This window comes from Cyprinodon tularosa, unplaced genomic scaffold, assembly GCF_016077235.1.
Source record: "Cyprinodon tularosa strain WSP-4 unplaced genomic scaffold, ASM1607723v1 ctg236, whole genome shotgun sequence".
Classification (NCBI taxonomy): domain Eukaryota; kingdom Metazoa; phylum Chordata; class Actinopteri; order Cyprinodontiformes; family Cyprinodontidae; genus Cyprinodon; species Cyprinodon tularosa.
In genome coordinates, this window is record NW_024038883.1 from 1,110,501 (window position 1) to 1,137,954 (window position 27,454).

At 45.2% G+C, this 27,454-nt stretch overlaps 1 protein-coding gene across 12 annotated transcripts in view; it reads right to left on the minus strand.

Annotated features, from left to right (window-relative positions):
• LOC119784895 (transcription factor 4-like) overlaps positions 1–26,879 on the minus strand; it is a 292,976-nt gene extending 266,097 nt beyond the window's left edge. For 2 of the 12 annotated variants that reach the window (XM_038287164.1, XM_038287162.1), the window contains exons 1-3: positions 26,192–26,879; positions 25,951–25,989; positions 21,930–22,002 (exon numbers count right to left, since the gene is read on the minus strand). In XM_038287164.1, coding sequence (XP_038143092.1) covers positions 21,930–22,002; positions 25,951–25,989; positions 26,192–26,287 — 208 coding nt within the window. In that variant the 5' untranslated portion in view covers positions 26,288–26,879. The remainder of the gene's footprint in view (positions 1–21,929; positions 22,003–25,950; positions 25,990–26,191) is intronic. The other 10 variants (XM_038287165.1, XM_038287163.1, XM_038287168.1 and 7 more) reach the window with 8 other exon arrangements.
• Between the last annotated feature and the right edge of the window lie 575 nt (positions 26,880–27,454).

Genomic DNA, 27,454 nt, shown 5'->3' on the forward strand with positions numbered 1-27,454 from the left:
CTGCTCAGATTATTACTTCGACCCAAAAAGAACCATTTACTCTCATTTAGGCTCCTGTATTATTTAACCTGCCTTCAGCACAAATTTACTGTCATCTTAGCAGAAATTTATGACGATGATGATTATATGGCACTGGCCGTATATATATATATATATATATATATATATATATATATATATATATATATATATATATATATATATATATATATATAGCAGCAACAACAAAAGCAGAAATAGACCTGGGCTAGCGTGTGTTTTTAGCCAATTAGACATCAGCAGCTCCGATTAGCTATAATCGGGTGCTTGAAGATCTTTTTAATCGACAATTCCTCAATTAGAAAATTAGAGAAAAAATACTGTATAAATAAATATGAACTATTTGGATTGAAAGCATAAAATAAAAGAGTTTTCAATAGAAAAAGCTACATGCTAACAGTTAGCATCTCCTTTTTCCTTCCTCCTCTACATCCTTTCAAGTCCCTCTTTAAATGGATGACAGCAGGAAGTGAGGTTTGACAGTATTAATGTTTGGTTTGATCTCAGGTCACACAGGAAGTGAAACAGGAAGTGAAACAGGAAGTGTGGGAAGTTAGGCGTAAAGCGTAACGCTGAGCAGCAGCAGACTGACTGCATCCCAACAGGCCAGCAGGGTCTGTTTCCCAGTTAAAACACCTGAAAAAGGTCAAACTGAGGCTGGATCTGTGAAATTCTGAAAAGCTTTTATTGTTTAACATGGAACAGAAGCATTAGACTCATCATTAACCATCAGAAATAATCAAACACTGACGCAAAGTTTCTCAACTCAAACTATTTAATTCCATTTAATTTATACTAATGAATCCAAATATGGACCTGAAAGCATTAGGACTGAACTATGAGTATAGAAGCAGAAGCATTTTCTATAGAAATTAAATGACACAGAACTTAATGTCTAAGAGCCGATTATCAGAGTCAGACCAGGTGAGAAGAAGTGGATAAAACTAGCAATAAAAAGCTCCAGTTGGTTTTTTTGCTGCACGGATCAACTGGCATGTTAATAATGTTTCTAAAGGGGCTCCTCTGCTGTCAGTTCTTATTTTTTATAATCTCTGGTTTATGCTAAACCTTTGGCTGTAATGTTTCCTTTTCATAATCTTCTCCCTAAAGGGGGGGGGGGGGGGGCGATAGGAAGCAGTGAGGAAAGGTTTTTGGTTTGGAAATGGGCTCCAGCAGGACGGGATGACGAGACATAGATAGATTCTTTACTTTAGGATTAAAAAGGACGTGTTTTTAATTTCTGATTTGTCTGCTGCAGCATTTAAGCTTCCTCTGTCACTTAACACCCACACAGTGATATATTCCAGGGTTAGACTAATAAAACGTAACTTTTAGTTCCATAATGTTCACTTCCAGCCATAAACTCCTGGATGGAGTAGCTTCATCTGGTCTGTTCCTGTTTGGCTGTGACTCCATTCTGGAGAGAAATATCAGCTGTGCTGCTGCCATCAACACCTTTGTTTCTAGATGTTGGAGCTTGGCCTGTTTTCCAGTGTAGTCCTGTTTCTCTGACTGTGACTAACTGGATGTGCTCTCTTCATCCTCTGACATGGGAGCTGGCTCGGAGCTCGTCTGCCTGGCTGTGTGTTTCCTGGACGGGGCCGCCTGTGGAGCTGGTTGACAGTTGCCTTTTGTATCTATGCTTCTTTTTCTATGTCTGCTTCTGTCTCCTTGAACCCCAGTGGGCCTCAGCAGATGGCCGCTCACACTGAGCCTGGTTCTGCTGGAGGTTTCTTCCTGTTCAAAGGGAGTTTTTCCTCTCCACTGTCGCTACAAGCATGCTTAGTGTGAGGGATTGCTGAAGAGTCAATGAGTCGATGCAATCAGCTGGTTTTCCTTAGATAGAAAACTTTGAATCAATCTGACTGGATGATCTGGTGAACTGGAAAGTGACCTGAGATGACATGATGTGAATTGGAGCTATAGAAATAAACTGAATAGAATTGAAATTAAAAACAGGAAAACTGCCGACTCAACAGTTGTTCATCAGATAATAACTGACCTACTTTCAAAAGATTACTAATCAAGAAGGTTTCTCTTATTAGAAAGTTTAGTGGAAGGAAAAGGTACGGTAAAAAGGGGCCTGCCCTAAACTCTATGAAAAACCTACAGAAAAGAGAACAGAGAAATAATAGAAGATAAAGAAATAAGATGTTTGGGACAAAGAAGACAGTTTGTTTGAGAGGGGCGTGAAGGAAGCCATCTTTGTTAAGAAAGAAAAAACAACCTTAAACCTCCAATGCAGCAATAGAGTTGATTCCTTCCCGCTATCACCACAGCTCCAAGCTCCTTTACAGGAGAACAGAAGACCTCTCCTGTTCATCCAGGCCAACTATTCCCTCTAACGATCCCCCTTTCAGAGACATAGACAGGTATGGGGCATTGCAGGCTAACAAAGAAGCCAAACGACCCCCATTCCAAAGGGGGGGACCCGTTCATCCGTTTCTATTTGCATGTTTTCTAAACTAAAACCAGGCTTTGTTGGGCTGCTGGATAAAACCTGGAACTAAACACTATTTCTGACATTTTGGATTGAAAAATCTTCCTGGATGGAAGAGAAACGTCTTCAAACTGGGAAACAAAGTCCAGAGGATTGATTTTAAGTTTTTTGGAATGACTCTGAATGACTGAGAATCTTCAGCACCAAAATGGACGATAAAGGCTTCAATTAAATCCAGTTGGTTTAAGCTTAAAGAAGCTTTCATGCTGACTGGATCCATCGAGCATCCAGACCTCCGCATTAAAACTGAACCTTTGTTAGGGCTGAGATTAGAGGCTTCTTCCCCTGAAGGACGTGATGAAATCAAGCAGTAAGGTGTGGCGCGGAGATCAAAAGGTTGAGGGTGCGACCTGACAGGAGGCAGAAAAAGAAAGATGGAGGCTCCAGGTCAGCCTTCTCCTCCTCCTTCATCAGCTCTTCTTCTCCCAGTGAAGCACCTCTCCAGGCCTCACACTAACACACGTCTTTAACCCGACTCCTAAAACCAAAACACAAAGGCTGGAATGCTGACATTAAGCTCCCAAAACAATTTAGCGAGTCACACTCTTGCACTTACGATCATAAACACACACATGCAGCGGCTCGCGCGCCGCCGCCGCCTCCCAGAATAAGTCTGCTGCCTCTAATTGGAGTGGTGTTTGTTGCTCAGAGGTGTTGAGCGTCGCTCTAATTGCCAGGCAGGCGGGTTTGACGTTCCCTGTCTCTTTATTTTTTAAGGACCGGGTAATTAGGCTCCATGGCGGCGGAGGCACCGGCACAAGCGAACAGGTGTGGGAACCAGCCACCGCAAACATGCGCGGCACCTCGCCGACGTCACGGACCGACCGTGGAGTGAGATGGGGAAGAGGCCGCTCAGCCGGCGGCGAGGAGAGCCGGAGACGCGAGGCTTCACCAAAAGGATGTGAGCTGAAGCCGTGATCGCTGTAATGGGTGGAGGAGAGGAAACGAGCAGATTGTGTTCAGCAGAAGGAAAAGAAAAGACACCTGTGAATGAAACTAATAACTCAACAAGAGTTGGAGCCACTCTTGATGTGAGCGCCGCTTCCTCGGAACGCCGGCGGGAACCGGGATGTTTGCCTGCTCCAAACAACAACGCACAGGGGTGATGTCATTAGTTTTTCAGGTATCTTAGATAATAAATCTCTCCTAATGACTGAACTGAAATCTGATTATGGAGCAGAAGAAGTCAGGAAATACGTTAATCATGTGTTTTTGTTTGCTGGAATCTGAAACACGCAGATGGAAAAATGATTTTAATGGCAGGCAGGATATTCATACAGATAAAAGGTAAACCCTGGCTGGTTCCACAGCAGCTGTGAGGGAGAGCAGGATGCAAAGCTTCCACTAACGGAAGGTCTTTACCTGAGCTTCAGCTGCCCAGGTGCGTACAGGTGTGCATCGCCCCAACGCCAGGCAGGAAGATACCAGCAGAGACTAAACTTCCTTACATCCTGACGGCTAGATGATCTTCTACTCTCAGATGTTTCCTCTCATGGTTGAAATATCAAGGCTGCAGGACAACCACTGCTTTCATCAACAAGTCGGCCATCTTTAAACTCTGAGAAGCCCCTCATCGTCCCAGGATCTAAATTCAACCACAGGTCTGACCTGAGAGCTCCAGCTGATGCCCTGCAGACCTCGGTCAGCGTCTGGAAGGTTAGAGATCATTCAAGGACAGAGAGACAAAGCGTCTGCCCTTTCAAAATAAAAGACTAGATCAACTGAGCTGCGTCTGGATGAAGATATTCCTTAAGTAGAGAAATGTGATGATGATGGACAGCAACACGTTGGTAGTTGGAAGGCTGAGGTGATTGATTGACTTTATTGATCTCACAGTGGAGAAATGAACTCATAATATCAGCTCAATAGTCAAAAAGACGGAGAAGAAGGTGCCAGAAGGAGGACAGTGCGTCCTCATATATATATATATATTTATATAAAACATATATATATGTTTTAATACCTTGTGTTATTGAACAAGGTATTAAATTGGTGTTTATATAGACGGATATTTATATATATACTTATTGCTCAGGGTATTAAATAGTAATCATTCTTCATTGCAGCTGTTGTAGTGTCTCATTGTAGAGTCTGGTTGCAGCATGAATGAATGACCTGCAGTAGCTCCTTTTTCCAAACAGGCTGTAAAAGTCTCTGACTAAAGGAGCTGCTCAGTTCCTCTCCAGTCTGCTGCAGAGGGTGGAAGGTGGCGTCCATGATGGATGGAAGCTTGGACAGCTCCCTCCTCTCAGCCGCTGAGTCCAGAGTGCAGCCTAGGACAGAAACAGCCAGTTTGTTCAGTCTCTGGTGTTCAGACACAGGTGGTTCTCATCTGGGAACTTCTGGAGATGGCAGCAGTCCGTGTTGTAGGTGAAGTCCGAGGTGTAAAGAGTGAAGAGGAACCCCCCCCCCCCCCCCCCCCCCCCCCCCCCCCCCCCGGCTTTTATCCTGTCTCCCTCAGGGTCCTGTCTGCGCTACCTAATACCAGTCAGTGCCAGCACCTGGCCCACTGACCACGGTGGTACTACTGAGTTTGTTCAGAGTTAAATGATGAACGATCCACAGTGACATGATGATGATGATGATGATGATGATGATGATGATGATGATGGTCTGGAAGGTTCTCAACTTTTCTTCTTCACTGTCTTTTTTCTAGCTTGCCACCTCTGGTCACCTCTGTTCACCTTTGGCCACCTCTGTTCACCTTTGGCCACCTCTGGCCACCTCTGGCCACCTCTGTTCACCTTTGGCCACCTCTGGCCACCTCTGGTCACCTCTGTTCACCTTTGGCCACCTCTGTTCACCTTTGGCCACCTCTGTTCACCTTTGGCCACCTCTGGCCACCTCTGGTCACCTCTGTTCACCTCTGGCCACCTCTGGCCACCTCTGGTCACCTCTGTTCACCTTTGGCCACCTCTGTTCACCTTTGGCCACCTCTGTTCACCTTTGGCCACCTCTGTTCACCTCTGGCCACCTCTGGTCACCTCTGTTCACCTCTGTTCACCTCTGGCCACCTCTGTTCACCTCTGTTCACCTTTGGCCACCTCTGTTCACCTCTGGCCACCTCTGGTCACCTCTGTTCACCTCTGGCCACCTCTGTTCACCTCTGTTCACCTTTGGCCACCTCTGTTCACCTTTGGCCACCTCTGTTCACCTCTGGCCACCTCTGGTCACCTCTGTTCACCTTTGGCCACCTCTGTTCACCTCTGGTCACCTCTGTTCACCTCTGGCCACCTCTGGCCACCTCTGGTCACCTCTGGCCACCTCTGTTCACCTCTGGCCACCTCTGTTCACCTCTGGCCACCTCTGGCCACCTCTGGTCACCTCTGTTCACCTTTGGCCACCTCTGTTCACCTTTGGCCACCTCTGTTCACCTTTGGCCACCTCTGTTCACCTCTGGCCACCTCTGGTCACCTCTGTTCACCTCTGTTCACCTCTGGCCACCTCTGTTCACCTCTGTTCACCTTTGGCCACCTCTGTTCACCTCTGGCCACCTCTGGTCACCTCTGTTCACCTCTGTTCACCTCTGGCCACCTCTGTTCACCTCTGTTCACCTTTGGCCACCTCTGTTCACCTTTGGCCACCTCTGTTCACCTTTGGCCACCTCTGTTCACCTCTGGCCACCTCTGGCCACCTCTGGTCACCTCTGTTCACCTTTGGCCACCTCTGTTCACCTCTGGTCACCTCTGTTCACCTCTGGCCACCTCTGGCCACCTCTGGTCACCTCTGGCCACCTCTGTTCACCTCTGTTCACCTTTGGCCACCTCTGTTCACCTCTGGCCACCTCTGTTCACCTTTGGCCACCTCTGTTCACCTCTGGCCACCTCTGTTCACCTTTGGCCAACTCTGTTCACCTCTGGCCACCTCTGTTCACCTTTGGCCACCTCTGTTCACCTTTGGCCACCTCTGTTCACCTCTGTTCACCTTTGGCCAACTCTGTTCACCTCTGTTCACCTTTGGCCAACTCTGTTCACCTCTGTTCACCTTTGGCCACCTCTGTTCACCTCTGTTCACCTTTGGCCACCTCTGTTCACCTCTGGCCACCTCTGTTCACCTCTGTTCACCTTTGGCCAACTCTGTTCACCTCTGGCCACCTCTGTTCACCTTTGGCCACCTCTGTTCACCTTTGGCCACCTCTGTTCACCTTTGGCCACCTCTGTTCACCTCTGTTCACCTTTGGCCAACTCTGTTCACCTCTGGCCACCTCTGGCCACCTCTGTTCACCTCTGGCCACCTCTGTTCACCTCTGTTCACCTTTGGCCAACTCTGTTCACCTCTGGCCACCTCTGTTCACCTTTGGCCAACTCTGGTCACCTCTGGCCAACTCTGTTCACCTCTGTTCACCTTTGGCCACCTCTGTTCACCTCTGGCCAACTCTGTTCACCTCTGGCCACCTCTGTTCACCTCTGGCCACCTCTGTTCACCTCTGTTCACCTCTGGCCAACTCTGTTCACCTCTGGCCACCTCTGTTCACCTCTGTTCACCTCTGGCCAACTCTGTTCACCTCTGGCCACCTCTGTTCACCTCTGTTCACCTCTGGCCAACTCTGTTTACCTCTGTTCACCTCTGTTCACCTCTGGTCACCTTTGGCCAACTCTGGTCACCTCTGGCCACCTCTGTTCACCTCTGTTCACCTTTGGCCAACTCTGTTCACCTCTGGCCACCTCTGTTCACCTCTGTTCACCTCTGGCCACCTCTGTTCACCTCTGGCCACCTCTGTTCACCTCTGTTCACCTTTGGCCAACTCTGTTCACCTCTGTTCACCTTTGGCCAACTCTGTTCACCTCTGGCCACCTCTGTTCACCTCTGTTCACCTCTGGCCACCTCTGTTCACCTCTGGCCACCTCTGTTCACCTCTGTTCACCTTTGGCCAACTCTGTTCACCTCTGGCCACCTCTGTTCACCTCTGTTCACCTTTGGCCAACTCTGTTCACCTCTGGCCACCTCTGGTCACCTCTGGTGATCTTTCGTTGCTTCACCAAGTTCCTCATAGTGGAAACTGACGGCATAAACATCTCAGATAGCTTTTTGTATCCTTCCCCTAAATTCTAAAGTTTAGTTATTTTTGTTTTTGGGTCATTCTAGAACTGCATCGATCGCCCCAGGCTTTTACTCTTCAGAAGAGATGCTAAGAGGAGAACATTTTAAATTTGGTCGCCTAAAATACCTTTTCTCAGGACTGGATACATCCGTCTATGAAGTTCAAGACTTAATGAGATTACCAAACCGATTTTGTGAGGATGGCTACAGAATTATGTTTAAATTATGGAAAATTATTATTTGGTCACCCAACAAACAAGGCATGACATCTCTCCTAAAAGATCGGTAACTTCTTCTGTACTCGATGTGACAATGACACAACAGTCAGTCTCCAAAGTCAACCATGGCCAAGACCAAAGAGCTGTGGAAGGACACCAAGAAGACAATTGTAGACCTGCTTAGCAGAATGAATCTATGATAGAAAAGCAGGTTGATGTGAAAAAGTCAGCTATGCGAGAAACTGTGTGTTGAGTGTTGGTCTGGCTGTTAGAGCAGCGCTCTGAGCTCTGAGAAGGTTGCAGATACCCGGTGATCCCCACAGCCCCCAATCTGGGTCCCTGAGCAAGACCCTAAACCCCACACTGCTCCCCGGGCGCCGCACAATGGCAGCCCACTGCTTCCCAATGGGTTAAATGCAGAGAGGGAATTTGGTTGCTGTGTACTGATGACGGTAGAATGACAATAAAAGCTGGATTACTGAGCTCTGCCATTTAGCACGGCGACCTGAACAGTTTGAACAGCTGGAACTATGACAGGCAATGGAAACGTTTACACAAAGAAAACAACATTATTCTACTTGTAGAAATTACAAATGTAACAAGAAGTTAAAAGTCACGTAGCTTAATTTGAGTAACTGGCCAAGCAAAAAGAGGCTAACTGTTAGCTACTGAGCTAAACTAGCCACAGCTTCCCCGCTCTGCCAGGAATAAGACTATAAATCTGAAATGTTAAATGATCTTAGATGTCATTAATGACTGTTATTTGCACCATTTCACCGTTTGCTCTGGATGTCTTTGTTCAACCACCATGTTTGTTTGTTTTTTTGTGTTCTAATAACTGCCTGCTGCTAATTTTCTTTTTCCTTATTTTCTAAGATAAACTTTTCTAATATTCTACCTGAATAAAGAATTTCTGAGCAGCAACAGCCCAGCGTCGTCTTCCTCTCTGATTTCACTCTCTGTGGCGTTTTTGTTCTTTTCAAATTATTTAATTGTGTGTAAAAGTCTCCAATCCTTAAAATGTTGATTCAACTGGTTTTTACGTGACGCTGAAGTTAAGAGCTCAGCACCTCTGGGCTTCCACTTTGGGGAAAACATATGGAGCGCCGACTCGGTAGCGAGCCGGCCCGTCGAAGCAAGCGGCCTGTCAATCTCCTGAGCTTTAAGAAGACAGCAGAGAAAGGAAAGAAAACCACAAATCCAAGCCGAGCTCACAGGCGCTAACCTTGAAATCACCGCCATTATTAGTAAAGTCATTATTAGCATTAGAAAAGCAAATGGGGCTAATAATATTTGCCATTATAGCTAAAAACGCCTATTAATCCCTAATCCGCAGCACAATTAGGAGCATGGTTGGGTGTTTTTGTGAGTCGTTCTGCATCGCCATGCCGGGGAAAACGAGACAATTTAGCGACTGAGAGGCAGAGGAGAGGTGGGAGGGTGAGACTGACTGCTGCTCTGTCTCTATTCGGAACGCCATCAGCCAGGGCGGCTTTGAGTGACGGGCGGAACGGAGGCACATTTGACTGAATAGAGACAAGAGGGTGGCGGTGGGGGCGTCGCTCGCCGCCATGAAGCGCGTTATCTGTCTCAGAACAAGTGCATCAAATCAAACGGGAGAGGGGATATTATTAAAGCAACCCCCTTTTTGCTCCGCTGCGAACTGTGACTTAATAAGCTATGCCAATTAGAGGAACAAAAATCGGGCACGCCATCGGGGCTGTATCTGCCCTCGCCCAAATTTCTCTGCTAATGCGTGAAGCTCGCTGGCAGCGACTTCGGCAATGATGGGCTCCTCCGTTTGTCTTTGCTTCTGACAAGAATAGGAGAACCGAAATAAAATAAAACAGGATAAGGCTTTGGATCTGGAAATAATTTCAAATGGGCTAAAAGGAAGGAGTATTTTTAACCATTAATGAATTCAAAGAGGAGAAAGAAAACTCCAACGCTGAATATCTGGGAGAAAGAGCTTTGTTTGTGCTGTCAAAGTGAAACACAGCAGTTTAATCCGCTTTACTGCAGCGCTGCAGCGCTTTCTGGCCTCCTTCACGGATGCTTCCAGGTGTCCAACATAACCTGAGCTGGTCAAGCTGGAGCTCCAGCAGCTCAGGCTCATAAACTGACGGTAAAGTAGAAGGAAAAGGATTTTATGCAGTTCTGACATCATTGCTTTCAGTTTCTCTACATTAACTTTATTCAAAACTAACTTTAAAAACAAAACATTATCAATTCATCCTAATGGAGAAAAATGCTTTTCTATCCGCTCCTCATTTCACCTCTCTAACCTGATCCGTTTTTACATCCATGTTTTTATTTGTTAACATTTTCTATAGTTAGAATTTACTTTATTTAAAAATGTTCCAAACATAATCCCATCACCTGTGATGGTGGCACGCTAAGACACCTGCACCGCCGCCACGCCGCATCATTGTTCTTTGAGTTCTTTATGACGTCCATTCCCTTCATTCATTTTACTGACACGGCTTTTTTCACAAAACCTGGAGAATTTTATTGTAAACTTTGACTTTTAAATGAATTGATTAAAAAAGTGTGTTTGATGATCTTTATGTCTCATTTTATAAACATCTTGATTAAATACTGCGCCTCCATTTAGATCCTCAAACGTCCAGATAATGAGTGTAGGATGGATGGATGGATGGATGATGGATGGATGGATGGATGGATGGATGATGATGGATGGATGATGATGGATGATGGATGGATGATGGATGGATGGATGATGGATGGATGGATGATGGATGGATGGATGGATGATGGATGGATGGATGGATGGATGGATGATGATGGATGATGGATGGATGATGGATGGATGGATGGATGATGGATGGATGGATGATGGATGGATGGATGATGGATGATGGATGGATGGATGATGGATGGATGATGGATGGATGGATGGATGGATGGATGATGATGGATGGATGGATGCATGGATGGATGGATGATGGATGGATGGATGGATGGATGATGGATGGATGATGGATGGATGGATGGATGATGGATGGATGGATGATGGATGGATGATGGATGGATGGATGGATGATGGATGGATGATGGATGGATGGATGATGGATGGATGGATGGTGGATGGATGGATGATGGATGGATGATGGATGGATGGATGGATGATGGATGGATGATGGATGGATGGATGGTGGATGGATTGATGGATGATGGATGGATGGATGGATGGATGATGGATGGATGATGGATGGATGGATGGATGATGGATGGATGGATGGATGGATGGATGATGATGGATGGATGGATGGATGGATGGATGATGATGGATGGATGGATGGATGGATGGATGGATGGATGGATGGATGGATGGATGGATGATTGATGATGGATGGATGATGGATGGATGGATGATGAATGGATGGATGGATGGATGGATGGATGATGGATGGATGGATGGATGATGGATGGATGGATGGATGATGGATGGATGATGGATGGAGGGATGATGGATGGATGGATGGATGGATGGATGGATGGATGATGGATGGATGGATGATGGATGGATGGATGGATGGATGGATGGATGATGGATGGATGATGGATGGATGATGGATGATGGATGGATGATGGATGGATGATGGATGGATGGATGATGGATGATGGATGGATGGATGCATGGATGATGTATGGATGGATGGATGGATGATGGATGGATGGATGATGGATGGATGGATGGATGATGGATGGATGATGGATGGATGGATGGATGGATGATGGATGGATGATGGATGATGGATGGATGGATGATGGATGACGGATGGATGGATGGATGATGGATGGATGGATGATGGATGGATGATGGATGGATGGATGGATGATGGATGGATGGATGGATGATGGATGGATGGATGGATGATGGATGGATGATGGATGGATGGATGATGGATGGATGGATGGATGGATGGATGACGGATGGATGGATGGATGATGGATGGATGGATGGATGGATGATGGATGGATGGATGATGGATGGATGATGGATGGATGATGGATGGATGGATGGATGGATGATGGATGGATGATGGATGGATGGATGATGGATGGATGGATGGATGGATGGATGATGTATGGATGGATGGATGGATGGATGATGGATGGATGATGGATGGATGATGGATGGATGGATGGATGGATGGATGGATGGATGATGGATGGATGATGGATGGATGATGGATGGATGGATGGATGGATGATGGATGGATGATGGATGGATGATGGATGGATGGATGATGGATGGATGGATGATGGATGGATGGATGGATGATGAATGGATGGATGGATGATGGATGGATGATGGATGGATGGATGGATGATGGATGGATGGATGATGGATGGATGGATGATGGATGGATGGATGATGGATGGATGGATGGATGATGGATGGAGGATGGATGGATGATGGATGGATGATGGATGGATGGATGATGGATGGATGGATGATGGATGGATGATGGATGGATGGATGATGGATGGATGATGGATGGAGGATGGATGGATGATGGATGGATGGATGATGGATGGATGGATGGATGATGGATGGATGGATGGATGGAGGATGGATGGATGATGGATGGATGGATGGATGATGGATTGATGGATGGAGGATGGATGGATGGATGGATGATGGATGGATGGATGATGGATGGATGGATGGATGATGGATGGATGGATGGATGGATGGATGGATGGATGGATGGATGATGGATGGATGATGGATGGATGGATGGATGATGGATGGATGGATGGATGGATGATGGATGGATGATGGATGGATGGATGGATGGATGGATGATGGATGGATGGATGGATGATGGATGGATGGATGGATGGATGGATGGATGGATGATGGATGGATGGATGGATGGATGGATGGATGATGGATGGATGATGGATGGATGGATGATGGATGGATGATGGATGGATGATGGATGGATGGATGGATGGATGGATGGATGGATGGATGATGGATGGATGAATGGATGGTTGGATGGATGATGGATGGATGGATGGATGGATGATGGATGGATGGATGGATGGATGGATGGATGATGGATGGATGATGGATGATGGATGGATGGATGGATGGATGATGGATGGATGGATGATGGATGGATGGATGGATGATGGATGGATGATGGATGGATGGATGGATGGATGATGGATGGATGATGGATGATGGATGGATGGATGATGGATGACGGATGGATGGATGGATGATGGATGGATGGATGATGGATGGATGATGGATGGATGGATGGATGATGGATGGATGGATGATGGATGGATGGATGGATGATGGATGGATGATGGATGGATGGATGATGGATGGATGGATGGATGGATGACGGATGGATGGATGGATGATGGATGGATGGATGGATGGATGATGGATGGATGGATGATGGATGGATGATGGATGGATGGATGGATGGATGATGGATGGATGATGGATGGATGGATGATGGATGGATGGATGATGGATGGATGATGTATGGATGGATGGATGGATGGATGATGGATGGATGATGGATGGATGATGGATGGATGGATGGATGGATGATGGATGGATGATGGATGGATGATGGATGGATGGATGATGGATGGATGGATGATGGATGGATGGATGGATGATGAATGGATGGATGGATGATGGATGGATGATGGATGGATGGATGGATGATGGATGGATGGATGATGGATGGATGGATGATGGATGGATGATGGATGGATGGATGGATGATGGATGGATGGATGATGGATGGATGGATGGATGATGGATGGATGGATGGATGGAGGATGGATGGATGATGGGTGGATGGATGGATGATGGATTGATGGATGGAGGATGGATGATGGATGGATGGATGATGGATGGATGGATGGATGATGGATGGATGGATGGATGGATGGATGGATGGATGGATGATGGATGGATGATGGATGGATGATGGATGGATGGATGATGGATGGATGGATGGATGATGGATGGATGATGGATGGATGGATGGATGGATGGATGGATGATGGATGGATGGATGGATGATGGATGGATGGATGGATGGATGATGGATGGATGGATGGATGGATGGATGATGGATGGATGATGGATGGATGGATGATGGATGGATGATGGATGGATGATGGATGGATGGATGGATGGATGGATGATGGATGGATGGATGGATGGATGATGGATGGATGAATGGATGGTTGGATGGATGATGGATGGATGGATGGATGGATGATGGATGGATGGATGGATGGATGATGGATGGATGATGGATGATGGATGGATGGATGGATGGATGGATGGATGGATGATGGATGGATGAATGGATGGTTGGATGGATGATGGATGGATGGATGGATGATGGATGGATGATGGATGGATGGATGGATGGATGATGGATGGATGGATGGATGGATGGATGGATGGATGGATGGATGATGGATGGATGGATGGATGGATGGATGATGGATGGATGGATGATGGATGGATGGATGGATGATGGATGGATGGATGGATGGATGGATGGATGATGGATGGATGGATGGATGGATGATGGATGGATGGATGGATGGATGATGGATGGATGGATGGATGGATGGATGGATGATGGATGGATGATGGATGGATGGATGGATGGATGATGGATGGATGGATGGATGGATGGATGGATGGATGGATGGATGATGGATGATGGATGGATGGATGGATGGATGGATGGATGGATGGATGATGGATGGATGGATGATGGATGGATGGATGATGGATGGATGGATGGATGGATGATGGATGGATGGATGGATGGATGGATGATGGATGGATGGATGATGGATGGATGGATGGATGGATGGATGGATGGATGGATGATGGATGGATGGATGATGGATGGATGGATGGATGGATGATGGATGGATGGATGGATGGATGGATGATGGATGGATGGATGGATGGATGGATGGATGGATGGATGGATGATGGATGGATGGATGATGGATGGATGGATGATGGATGGATGGATGGATGGATGATGGATGGATGGATGATGGATGGATGGATGGATGGATGGATGGATGATGGATGGATGGATGGATGGATGATGGATGGATGGATGGATGGATGATGGATGGATGGATGGATGGATGATGGATGGATGGATGATGGATGGATGGATGGATGGATGGATGGATGATGGATGGATGGATGGATGATGGATGGATGGATGGATGGATGGATGGATGATCAACCACAGCCAAATCTCTCAGTAGTTAAAAAGCCTAATCTACTTCCTGGTTGGCGCTGACCGTTGGCCGCATCATCAGCCGTCACCGTGAGCGCCGCGCCTGTTTGGAGGCCTGAAGTAGCGGAGGCGCTCATTGGGAACAAAGGGATCATTGACAGACAGGCGGACCGTCATCACATCACCGCGTTCAGGAAACAAGACGCTCTTTGTTTTTAGATCAGATTTTAAAACTCAATCTAGACTTTCTGATCTAGAACTTCTACATGAAACAGTTTCTTCTTGTAAATTTGGCCTCTATGTGGTTTTATGGAACAATGAGGACATTTTTGTATTTCTGTCTGATTAAACATGGAGGACGCAGCAATGAAAGGAGCATCGGGGGGGGGGGGGGTTTCCACTAATTGAAATGTCTTTAAATCCACATTAACATGAATCCAACAGACTGTAGTAAACAGATGAATGGAGGCAGAAGATGTCTTTCAGTCATCAATGCTCACATTCAGCGACACACAGGAGCTCTTTCAAGCTGGGCACAGTTTCATTCACAACACCTGTCCCATCAACCAGGAATCAGAAATACTTTAATAATCCCAGGGAGGGATTACTTTAGTTACATTACGAAGGGGGGTCCCCGCTCCATCTCACCATCAGTTTGGGGTCCTTGGCCTGAAAACGTTGAAGATGCCTGATCTACATCCTTCACTTAGAAATCCTCTGATCAGAATGGGTTTAAATATAGATCTGGGGATATATTGGATATATTTATAGTCGCTCATTTTAATATCAATCCTTCAGTTCCTAACACTGATTTAAAGGAATAGATCTACGCGCCCAGCGTCAGCCTAGATCGCAGAGAGGACCAAAAACCAAGAACCCGACCTCAGACTACAGGCCTCAGTTAGCAGGTTAAAGGTCAAAGGTCAGGAGCCTGAACCAGTCTGGCTGTAGGAAGGGTTGCCTTCAGGCACGGTGGTGGAGGGTTGATGTTATGGGCTCATTGTCCTGCCTTGTTTTCTTGTTTTCTGGCTGTCAAACAGATGAAGACTGGACCAAACTGGGTCACCATCTGACACAAGAGGCTCCGCCCCCTGCCAAGTTCTCACCTTTTCTACCATCTTAACCTTACAGCAGGAAGAGCAGCTAAATCACCTGCTTCCTGAAATCTACTGATATTTGTTCCCAGTGAAGCTTTTGGGAATGAAAGAGGGAAAATGATGGAGCGTCTTTCACTCCATCCAGCCGTGGATCAAAGCTGCGCTGAACGAGTCCGAGTTCAGACCTGTCTGCTAATTAAGTTCAACTTTAAGGGTGGCAATAACGTCCGTCAGTGCAGTAGCCCATAACGTCCGTCAGTGTGGTAGCTCGGCAATAACGTCCATCAGTGCGGTAGCCAGGCAATAACGTCCGTCAGTGCGGTAGCCAGGCAATAACGTCCGTCAGTGCGGTAGCCCATAACGTACGTCAGTGCGGTAGCCAGGCAATAACGTCCATCAGTGCGGTAGCCAGGCAATAACGTCCGTCAGTGCGGTAGCCAGGCAATAACGTCCGTCAGTGCGGTAGCCCATAACGTACGTCAGTGCGGTAGCCAGGCAATAACGTCCATCAGTGCGGTAGCCAGGCAATAACGTCCGTCAGTGCGGTAGCCAGGCAATAACGTCCGTCAGTGCGGTAGCCCATAACGTACGTCAGTGCGGTAGTCTTGCAATAACGTCCGTCATTGCGGTAGCCAGGCAATAACGTCCGTCAGTGCGGTAGCCCGGCAATAATGTCTGTCAGTGCGGTAGCCTGGGAATAACGTCCGTCAGTGCGGTAGCCCATAACGTACGTCAGTGCGGTAGCCAGGCAATAACGTCCATCAGTGCGGTAGCCAGGCAATAACGTCCGTCAGTGCGGTAGCCAGGCAATAACGTCCGTCAGTGCGGTAGCCCATAACGTACGTCAGTGCGGTAGCCCGGCAATAATGTCCGTCAGTGCGGTAGCCCGGGAATAACGTCTGTCAGTGCGGTAGCCCGACAATAAGACCGTCAGTGCAGTAGCCCAATAACGTCCGTCAGTGCTGTAGCTCTGCAATAACGTCCGTCAGTGCGGTAGCCAGGCAATAACGTCTGTCACTGTGGTAGCCCGGCAATAACGTCCGTCAGTGCGGTAGCCCGGCAATAATGTCCGTCAGTGCGGTAGCCCGGGAATAACGTCTGTCAGTGCGGTAGCCCGACAATAAGACCGTCAGTGCAGTAGCCCAATAACGTCCGTCAGTGCTGTAGCTCTGCAATAACGTCCGTCAGTGCGGTAGCCCGGCAATAACGTCCGTCAGTGCGGTAGCCCGGCAATAACGTCCTTCAGTGCGGCAGCCCGGCAATGACGTCCGTCAGTGCACTAGCCCATAACGTCCGTCAGTGCGGTAGCCCGGCAATAATGTCCGTCAGTGCGGTAGCCTTGCAATAATTCTCAGATTAAAGTCAGAATTCTGACTTTTTTCTCAGAATTCTGACTTTTTTCTCAGAATTCTGACTTTAATCTCAGAATTCTGACTTTTTCCCATACTAAATTGAAATAGAATTTAAAAAATCAGTTATCTTTTTTTTTTTTTCCAGTGGCCCTAATCCTCTTCCATAGAAACACTTTGCCAATGGAACAAAACAATTTACATTTTAAATAAAGAGAACACTTGCTTTGTTTTATTCTAAGTGCATATTATCAATAGACCTTGTTTTAACAGTAAATATAGTCCCTAGCAGATCATCATATTAAGGCTGAATAAACTGAAGTTTCTACTAATTTTCAGATAGTTTTTCCAGTCTGTTTATTTGGATAAGTTACCTGTTAATTAGCGTGTAGATAATTATAATCAACTTTTTCAGTTTTTCTTTCCTTTTTGAACTGATTTACTCCATTAATTTAATTTTTTTAAATATTCTAATTTATTGACTTGATTTCCAAGCAGGTTATTTACATTTTCTCGTGCCTGAAAATATTGGTTAAATTCTGGAGTTTATTTCCAGATCCAGGTTTTTATTCAGATGCTGTAACTTCCATATCAAATATAGATTATTAACAAACAGATAAACCAGCCAAGTTAATAAGCTTGAATTAGCAAAATGAAGCGGGAGAAGGACGGCGTCTGTTCTGGGCCGGTCCAGCCTCTGGCCTCGCCCCGCCGGTCGGAAACTTCTGCCTATAGGGCTCTAATTAGCTGCATTCACAAACAGCAGCAGGCTCATCAAAATGCCGAGGCCTGCAGAAAGCCACAGCGGGGGTGGGCAGAGCATGTGTGTGCGGGGTCACGCTGAACACGTGTGCACGAGGAGAACGGGCTGCGTGAGCGTTCATGTGACAGAAGAATCTAAATGAAGAAGAAGATCGCTGGAATCAGGACGCCTATGGAGGCACAAACCTCAGGCCCGGCGGCCGCGCCACCATCCCGCGTTTCAGGGAATACCAGCGCTGCCAAATCCGTAAATTTGTCGTCCTCCCTCCGATTTGCATGCGCTGCATGGGAGCAAACAACCTCCCCACAACCATCGAGCACAAACAACAACAACCGCACAACGGAGCAGTAAACAGAGGCGATACCTCGCCATCCCTCTGATTCCCAGCCAAGTAACAAAATGGCTTCCGAGCGCCGTTTAGAAGCAGATCTCAGGAGTCTGAGCGAATTTACTGACTCGGTTCTTTTCTGCTGAGACTTTAAAACAGGATGTGAACCGTTGGTCTGATGCAGAGGAGGAACTTCACACCGATGAGGAAGGAGGAGGAGAAGTGGGACAGACTGCATCCAACAAAACAACAGGATCCGCTTTAATCCATTCAATCTGCAACCATTAACAGAACGATGCAGATTTATTAATCATCCATCGACATCTGACTGATGAAAAGACTCTGTTTAACATATGGTTAAAATGTTACTGCGACAATTAGAACAGGGACTAATGAACGTAAACAACCATCGGATCCCCCTGAATTAACAAGCTCAGTCACAGAACCCAGACTTCAGGGAGACACTGAGGCTGCAGAGCCGACATCCATCCACACTTAGAAGATCAACAACGGACAAAGAGAAAGAGGATCTTTAATGGAAGCATGGTGGACAAAAGCCTCTGGTCTGCTGTGAAGCACGGTGGTGGAGGGGTCATGATTTCAGCTTGCATGCATTGAACAAAACACCCCCTCTGTATGACACACTACAAAAACAATCTAGAAACAAGTTAAAATGTTTTAAATGAAGTTGATTTACCCTTAATTTGAGCAGGTGAGATATTTTACCAGTGGAAGGCAGATTTTTTACTCTTAAAATAAGATAATCAGATAATATGCACTTGAAATAAGACATTGAAATTGTGTTTTCTTATTTTAAATGTAAATTATCTTGTTCCATTGGCAAAATCTCTCTGTTATCTCCTGAATCCAAGAACAAATGCACTTATTTTAAGAATAAATTACTTATCTAGATTTAAATGTTATCCAGTGCAGTTCCAGCTCCGCTCAAACTGGTCATTATTATATTCTTTATATGTTAGATAAATATTTAATGGTTAATGAGGAGTGAAGGTGTTTGGTTTGTCGTCCGATCGGTGACGTATTTCCATAAATCTCTGGTTAAAGTTTTCCAGCGCAGCTTCTCTTCAGTGCAAAGAAAGGAGCATCCTGGGGAGCAGCTCTCCTGCACTCAGAGCTGGAAGCAGATTTATTTACAGACCCCCCCACAGCGCTGACCTCACAGTCAACTGACAAGGCGGATTTCTACTTTGAAACCAGGTCGTCTGCATAGGTGTGGCCGTGAACAGAAAGCCGTCCCCTCCGCAGACACTCCAGGAGGACGGCTTGTTTTGTTTTTATGACCAAAAATGCGGAAAACAACTCATGAAGTTTAACCAGCTAGAAGATCGAGGTGCGCGAGAACACTAGGACCCTTTTTCTAACTGGATCTTCACTATTTTTCGCCGTCATGACCCTCCGTTGTCGGACTAAACTCGCCCCCACTTCCTCACCGCCTCGGCCGTATCTAGAACCACAGCGTGTAGAGCAGACCACGCTTCAAAACTGAGCATAAATCAAAAATGTCTGCATCAAGCTCACTGCAACACAACTTTAGAAAGTGAGACTGATTTACAGGTTTATAGGATTATTTAGCAACAAGGCTAGGCTAACTGCATGCAGAGAGGCTAATGCTGTATCCTGCTTTCCCTGCATCCTTTTTCAAACGTCAGAATTCTATTCAGTTTATTTCTATAGCTCCAATTCACATCATGTCATCTCAGGTCACTTTCCAGTTCAAACAGATCATCCAGTCAGATTGGTTCAACATTTTCTTTCTAAGGGAAACCAGCTGATTGCATCGACTCATTGACTCTTCAGCAATCCCTCACACTAAGCATGCTTGTAGCGACAGTGGAGAGGAAAAACTCCCTTTGAACAGGAAGAAACCTCCAACAGAACCAGGCTCAGTGTGAGCGGCCATCTGCTGAGGCCCACTGGGGTTCAAGGAGACAGAAGCAGACATAGAAAAAGAAGCATAGATACAAAAGGCAACCAGCTCCACAGGCGGCCCCGTCCAGGAAACACACAGCCAGGCAGACGAGCTCCGAGCCAGCTCCCATGTCAGAGGATGAAGATTAGAACCAGAGCCAGCATGGATGAAGGCAGCTAGGACTGATTTAAAACACTTTCAGAACATTTTAGAATGTAGATTTTTGTTGTTATCATTCATGTAAATATACTGCTGCAATACCTTAGTATACATTTGATTGTTTTTTGGTTTACGTCTGTTTTGGAGTTATAGCGCCCCCTGGAGGAAGCTCCACCAGCCGCCACTGGGTCTGACATTAAGGTTAGCGTTGTCTTAGTGCCATCCATCAGCGTCTCCCATCGCTGTGTCCATAAATGGTTAATAAAACCAGCCAATAATGTTTAAAGCGCTTCCTAAATGCTTCAGCTTCAGACCCCTGAAACATCAGCGTTAGCGGAGCGGTCAGCTCGATTAGCACTGCGCACAAACCTTCCCAGCAAGACCATTTAAAGCAGTTTTTAACAAACAAACCAAATGAACTAACAGCCATAATAACAGCGCTGCAGTCTGCATGTTTTTAACCAGCTTCTTTGCAGATGTCAGAATCTGACGCTGATTGGGCAGCGGCAGAGTAAATAACATGAGCTGCAAGTAAAAACTATGCAGTGAATAGAGAATCCTAGAGCAGGTATGCATTAATCCAAAACGCTTTTCAACGATGACAACATGTTCCTTTGCTTTTGAAGCCAAACAATGAGGGTAATCAGCAGTGTTATGTCACAGTAACACAGGCAGGAAAGGATAAGAGCAGCAAATCAGAAAAACAGGAAGTCTCCTTCAGGAGCAAACACCAGCAGCTCAGACACTAACTTCATATATGAGAGCAAAAATAACAGAAAAAAATCATAAAAATAGTTTGGGATCTCAGTCAGCCTTGAAAATGAAACACTTGTTCTGTAAAAACCAACAAAGTTCAGTCTGAACACAAACAACAAAGTCTTTCTTTTCAAAATAAAACCCTGAAAATTGACTTTTTGTTTCTACTCTCATGTCTATTTGCACAATACAACTTTTTAAAGACTAAACTAAAAATCAAAGCATGTGGCCTTGTTTTTGCAAGAAAATGAAAAGCATGTGAGGTCAGCTCTAAAACAACAAGACAGTAGAAAGCATCAAACTGCATCTGCATGAGCAGAACATCACTAACGTCGCAGGATATTCATCCAGCCAGCAGGTGTAGAGGAGGAATGAGGAGGAGGAACAGCAAAGAATTGACAGGGAAGTAGGAGAAGAGGAAGATGGCGAGGAAAAAGAAGGGGGTTGGTAAAGTGACGTACTTGAGCCGGAGAAATGTCCGCTCCCCAGGGAGGTGGGTCCGTTTTTTCCACTGCTAACAGGAGGGGAAAACATCTACAAGACAAACAGAGAACACATTACCTCTGAGAGCACTGACGCTGCAAACAGCAAGAACATCTCTACAGATACATCACTGCATGAAAGGCTTCCTTCCAAAATATCACCATCTGACTAACAGCTACAGCCCAGTTTTTTATTAGAGTTTTGTTTTTGTGCGATTTGGACTGGGTACTATTTAACTTTATTTCTAATACCTACATTTCTGATTTTATACCTGCTTAGAGTAGTTCTATTAATGGCAGTAAGGATTGGATAAAAGGAAGCTTCTTGCTTGAGTTCACAGACATTTTCATTTTGAAAGCTGTCATAAAGGAGAACTCAGTCTGAGGCTGACCTGGACCTAAACGTCTGCCTTTGCAATCAGCTCTCAAGTCTCAGTTAAGGGACAATTGCTCAAAGATAGAGTCCTAAAACAGCATCTCCGGACTGAGGAATATCAGGTGGTTCCAGGGTCCACAAACTGATTCTAGCATTAAATGCAATATTTCCAGACTCCATCCGTCTCTCAGGGTTGCTCACTTTTTTTTTTTTTTTTTTTTTTTTTTTACAAAACTATGTCTCCTAACGAGCCCAACGAGTCTCACTAGTAAGACCATGAGTGACAGGCAACTACAGGACCTGAAACTGTATTGAACAAGTCTAATAGATCAGAAACACCCAAGTCTGCTGGACCGGTCAAGCCCAACAGGTCTTATACTGGCGTTAGCTCAAGGCAACAGGTCACAGGTAGACCCAAGGAGTCAAAGATCAAGTCCTACATCAGTACCAACAGACAGGTCTAGTGTACAAGAACTGCATCTCCGAGTCGCCTCCAAATTCGCAGCAGAATTTCTCTACAGTCAAACTATTATGACCTTCCATGGTTCGGATTAAAAAGCTCAGAGTTAAAACAGGAAACGCCCTAAAGTCAAACATATGGAGGTGGATATCCACGTATGACCAATATCCTGAACTTATCTGGAATATAACCTTCGTCCCAAATAAACAACGCTTATCTAGAAGAACATTTAAAGTCAAGAATGACAATAACCCCAATATGGCCGCATGTCTAGTATAACACACTGAGAGAGCTAACGTACCAAAACATAGATAAGACTAGAACCATAACCAGCATGTCATTACTGAGCACCAAACTTAGTACACATCAACGCCAACTCACCCTGAAACAAGGTATAGCTAAAGAGTTAGGCACCATGTGCGGTCGAAAGATTTAAAAATGATAGTCAGTCCAAGGTCTAAGTCCAGGGTTAGTCACGGGTAATATTCTATAAGGAGAAATTACAGATAATGGGGTGATAGGTACAAATCCTGTCCAATAGCCAAGTAAGGTACCAAGGTGCAAAATAGATTATGCCCAAAAGGCAAAGATTGGACAGATAGAAACATGCATCTAGAGTCAAATCCTTGGTGAGCATCGCAAAGGTTCCTAGTCTGGTCCAAATATGGCATAAAATTGCGACAGCAAATAGATTCCGGGCCCAAGATCTGCATGTGTCAAAAAGCTACACCAAAATCGACACGAAATCCGACAAGACTACAGCTATGACACGAAATCCGACAAGACTACAGCTACGACACCAAATCCAACAAGCTGGAGGTCACGTCCTTAACTAAACAGTCTGTGATGAGTTGTTTGTATAAACACCTCCAGGTCCAGTGGAAGCCTCTGAGACATAGTTTTTCTTTTAGGTCCAGTGTGTGGCAGTAGCTAAACGTACAGGAAACTGGGTCCTGATGCCTTAGACTGGAAGCACTGGTCTGGAGCAGCAGTTCCTAAAGTTTGGGTCTGGACTCCACCAATCAAGCAGTCTGTGTTTTAGAGCAATCACACTACAGATGAAACATGAAAAAGATCAAATCCAGTGAGTTTGTTCAGTCCTGGTTTAACAGCCTGGGTTTAATAGTCAGTCTTTGGTTGGGGACTCGGTTCTCTTCCATTCTGGTTCTTTAGGTTCGAATCTGAACATCTGAAAAAGTCCCAGAATCATGAATCGTCAGATGAAGGTTAAGTTTAAATAGCTTTTCACTCTTTAGGGACGATTATTCTGTTTAAATGAAACATCTCAGGTGGGTGGAGTCAGCAGGTCTGCTGAGACATTTAACTGTGTCTCTAGACCAATGCAGCAGAATTATCTCCAACTCTCTGCTAATTATCTAAGTATTTGATGTTATTCAGAAAGCAGATATAAAAGGTTTCCTTCAGGGACTGAAACTACGACGCTAAGATGGATCCATCTTTCTCTCTCCAGGTCAAAAGTCACTGAGTATTTATTGAGATAAATAAGCAAATAAAACCTTTGAGTGAGTACCCAGCCCTCATCGTTAAAGACTAAACTGACATTAAGAAATCAAATTATTCATTTAGAATCTGTGAAAAATGAAAATGTTTATTTTGGATTGAAGCGATTCATATTTGACTGAAACACAGGAAGTAACCGTCACACCTAGTCACCACCTGCTCTATACATCTACAGCCCAATCAGCTAAAGCAGCCGAAGCTTCAGGAACGCTGTGCAGCCAGGAGAGCTCGGCCAATCAGAGAGACACATCTGACCCTGAGAGATACCATCAGGCCTGTGCTTCTGGGAGCTACGCCGCCTCTCTGGCTTTTCAGGCACTCAGGCCTGAGAAAGTGTGGATTTCAGACGCTGCGGTTGCAGCAAATGAAGGAAAACGTTTCTAGGGATAAAAGATCCTAATCTGGATTATCAGCATCTCTATCGATACTGGAGCCTAAATGCTCTGAGCTGCAGAGTCGACTTGTGGCAGAATAAATAAAGACGGATAACGGCATAAATTACAGGCAGGCTGCTGCTGCCCTCCTTTGTTTCAACGCCCTGACGGAGGATGCTGCTCCTGAATCAAATCATTTCACTGCTATCATCCACAGTTTCACTTATTTAGATTAAATATAAACATGTTTGTCCGTAATCTACAGATTTCACTAAATAGCTGCTTACGTTTTAATTTCTAGGATTTTTCTAATAATTGAAATTGATTGTAGGAGTTTTAGAAAATGTTACGGTTGGAATAGTGAGCATCATTATTCATTGATATTTAGCTGCTGATTTTATCAGATTTACACAAAAAAATATTTTTTTATTCTGAGTTAAAATCACTATTTTACTATTATTTATTGATCATTTGTTTTTATTGCTAAAATAAAAACAACCTAATTATAAACACATAAATAATAATGATATCATAATAAAATAAATGAAAGTAATTTTTTAGAACCGATTAAAATAAAAACAATTGCCAATAATTTCACAATAATCAATTAAAACAAAAAATATTTGAGATGCTAAAATAAATTGGCCTTTTTCTGCAGGTCGATTTTTTATTTTGCCCAATTATTTTTTCTGCAGGGCTAATTTTATATTTAAAAAAAGGTTTAAATTGGTTATTTTTAACATCTTTATTGTCCATTTAAATCTATTTTTGCATCTTTTTGAATTGGCCTTTGCTGCTCCATGCAGCATCAGCACACATGATGCATCCGGACGTTTCATAACAGCCTTAATCTGAGCTTAGTTTTATTTTATTTTTTAGCTGCATCGCATTTTAGGGTGTTTCAGTTTCTCTTTTCCCTCCTCCTGACAAAAGTTGCTCCCAGAGGAGGAGAGGCGCAAGGAAAGGAAAACATGGCAGAGAGCAGGGGGACTATTTCCTGTCCGTCAAGTTCAAAACACAAGCTGTTCATAACAAACCAAGAGGAAATTATAATTATAATAATAACAACAAAAGTTTAGAAATCTAACATTGCGCTTCAGAAAGAGAAACAAATTCACATTTTTTAAATCATGCATATTTAAATTCCAGCATTTCTGCTCTGTGCTGCAGAAACTGACTAAATGTTAGAAGTCAGGATCAGAAAGAAGAAGAATCCTAAAGCTAAACATGAAGAGGAGAAAGAAAAGGACTTAAAATGAGATATACTACCATGGATGTTGGGAACATTTTCAAATCGTTGTTTGGCATCTACAAGACAACAGAATTACTGATGCAGCATCACAATTGTCTGCACACACACACACACAGCAGGGAAATCAAATTCAAACAATAATATATGCAAAGAGTTTGTTTCTGTAAGTTACTGTCAAACAAGCACAGAAGTTAAAGGAATCAATAAAAGCTGCCGGGCGCGAGCTGAGCGCGCGGCGGACAAGGTGCGTCTCCTTACCGCGCTGAAATCCAGCAGGTCGCTCAGCTCCTTGTCTGTCCCCAAAGCTGCCATCCGCTGCTGGTGATGCATTTTAGCCAAATCACCTACAAACATGCAAACAGCAGAGACGGATGGAGGGACAGAGACAGGAGGAGACCGAGAGATGGAGAGACAGCGGGGAGAGGAGGAGCAGAGGAGGAGGAGAGGGTTTCTGTGCGCACCGGGTCGCTTTTCCTCCACAGCGGAATAAATCCAGAAAAAGCTTCTAGTTCTGCTTCATCCTCGGAGCTTCACTCGCTTCAGCCCCGGTCTGGTTCCTGGTTCCTGGCAGCAGCAAATAAAACAAACTGACAGGAAATCAAGAAGAAGAGGGGAGTGGGTTCGCGTGGGTTCGCGTGTTTTCTCCACTCGCTCTGCTTTTCCAGCCGAAGCGCAGCTCGTAGAAAAAAATCACCTCCTCGCTCTGAGTGGGAGTGGGTGTGTGTCAGTGGGAGAGTCCGCGCGGGCTGAGCGCTGCTCGCAGGCCGGCTGGCAGTGCCCTCCTCTCGGCTGCGGTCGCTGGAGATCCCCCGGTGCGCAGGACGGAGCCCATGTGCGTCTGGCGCTGCGTGTGCGGGGCCGATCAATGCGCGGTGCGGTGCGGTGCGGTGCGGCCACCTGGCTGCAGGAGCACCAACTCTCAGAGCTCCTCCGAAAAGACAAGGAGAAAAGATTTGATGCTTTGATTGACTGACTGTTTGATGCGCTGATTGGCTGCTTTTATTAAGAAAGAATCAAAGGTGAACATCAAAGGAAAGTTCAATCATTCCGCTGCAAGTGACGCATGGATGCAGAGCCTTTAATTCTCTCCATGATACCGACAAAGAAAAAGAAAAACCCAGTTTCTAAAAAAAAAAAAAAAAAACTACGGTGTAAGAAAAGTTGTGTGTGATGTCATATCCCCCTCCACGCGGGCGGTGTCACACTAAAGGTCACTGCACGATAAACTGAACGGTTAGGAAGGAAAGTTGAGTGGAAGGAAAAGGTGTGTGAGGAAAAAAGTTCATAGAATTAATCTGCAAACTGAGAATCTGATTAGATGACTTTGCTGCAGAAATGAAAAGGTGAGATTCCTTTTATAGATTAATTCAGTTCCGCCGTTTAAATGTTTATTTCTGTTAATACTGACGATCGATACTGATGCTTAATGAAGGTTTACAAACACTTTAGGACACAGATCAGAGCTCCATCATCACATTTATGGAAAATGAAGAAAAAGAAAGTGCAGCTCAGAGGATGATG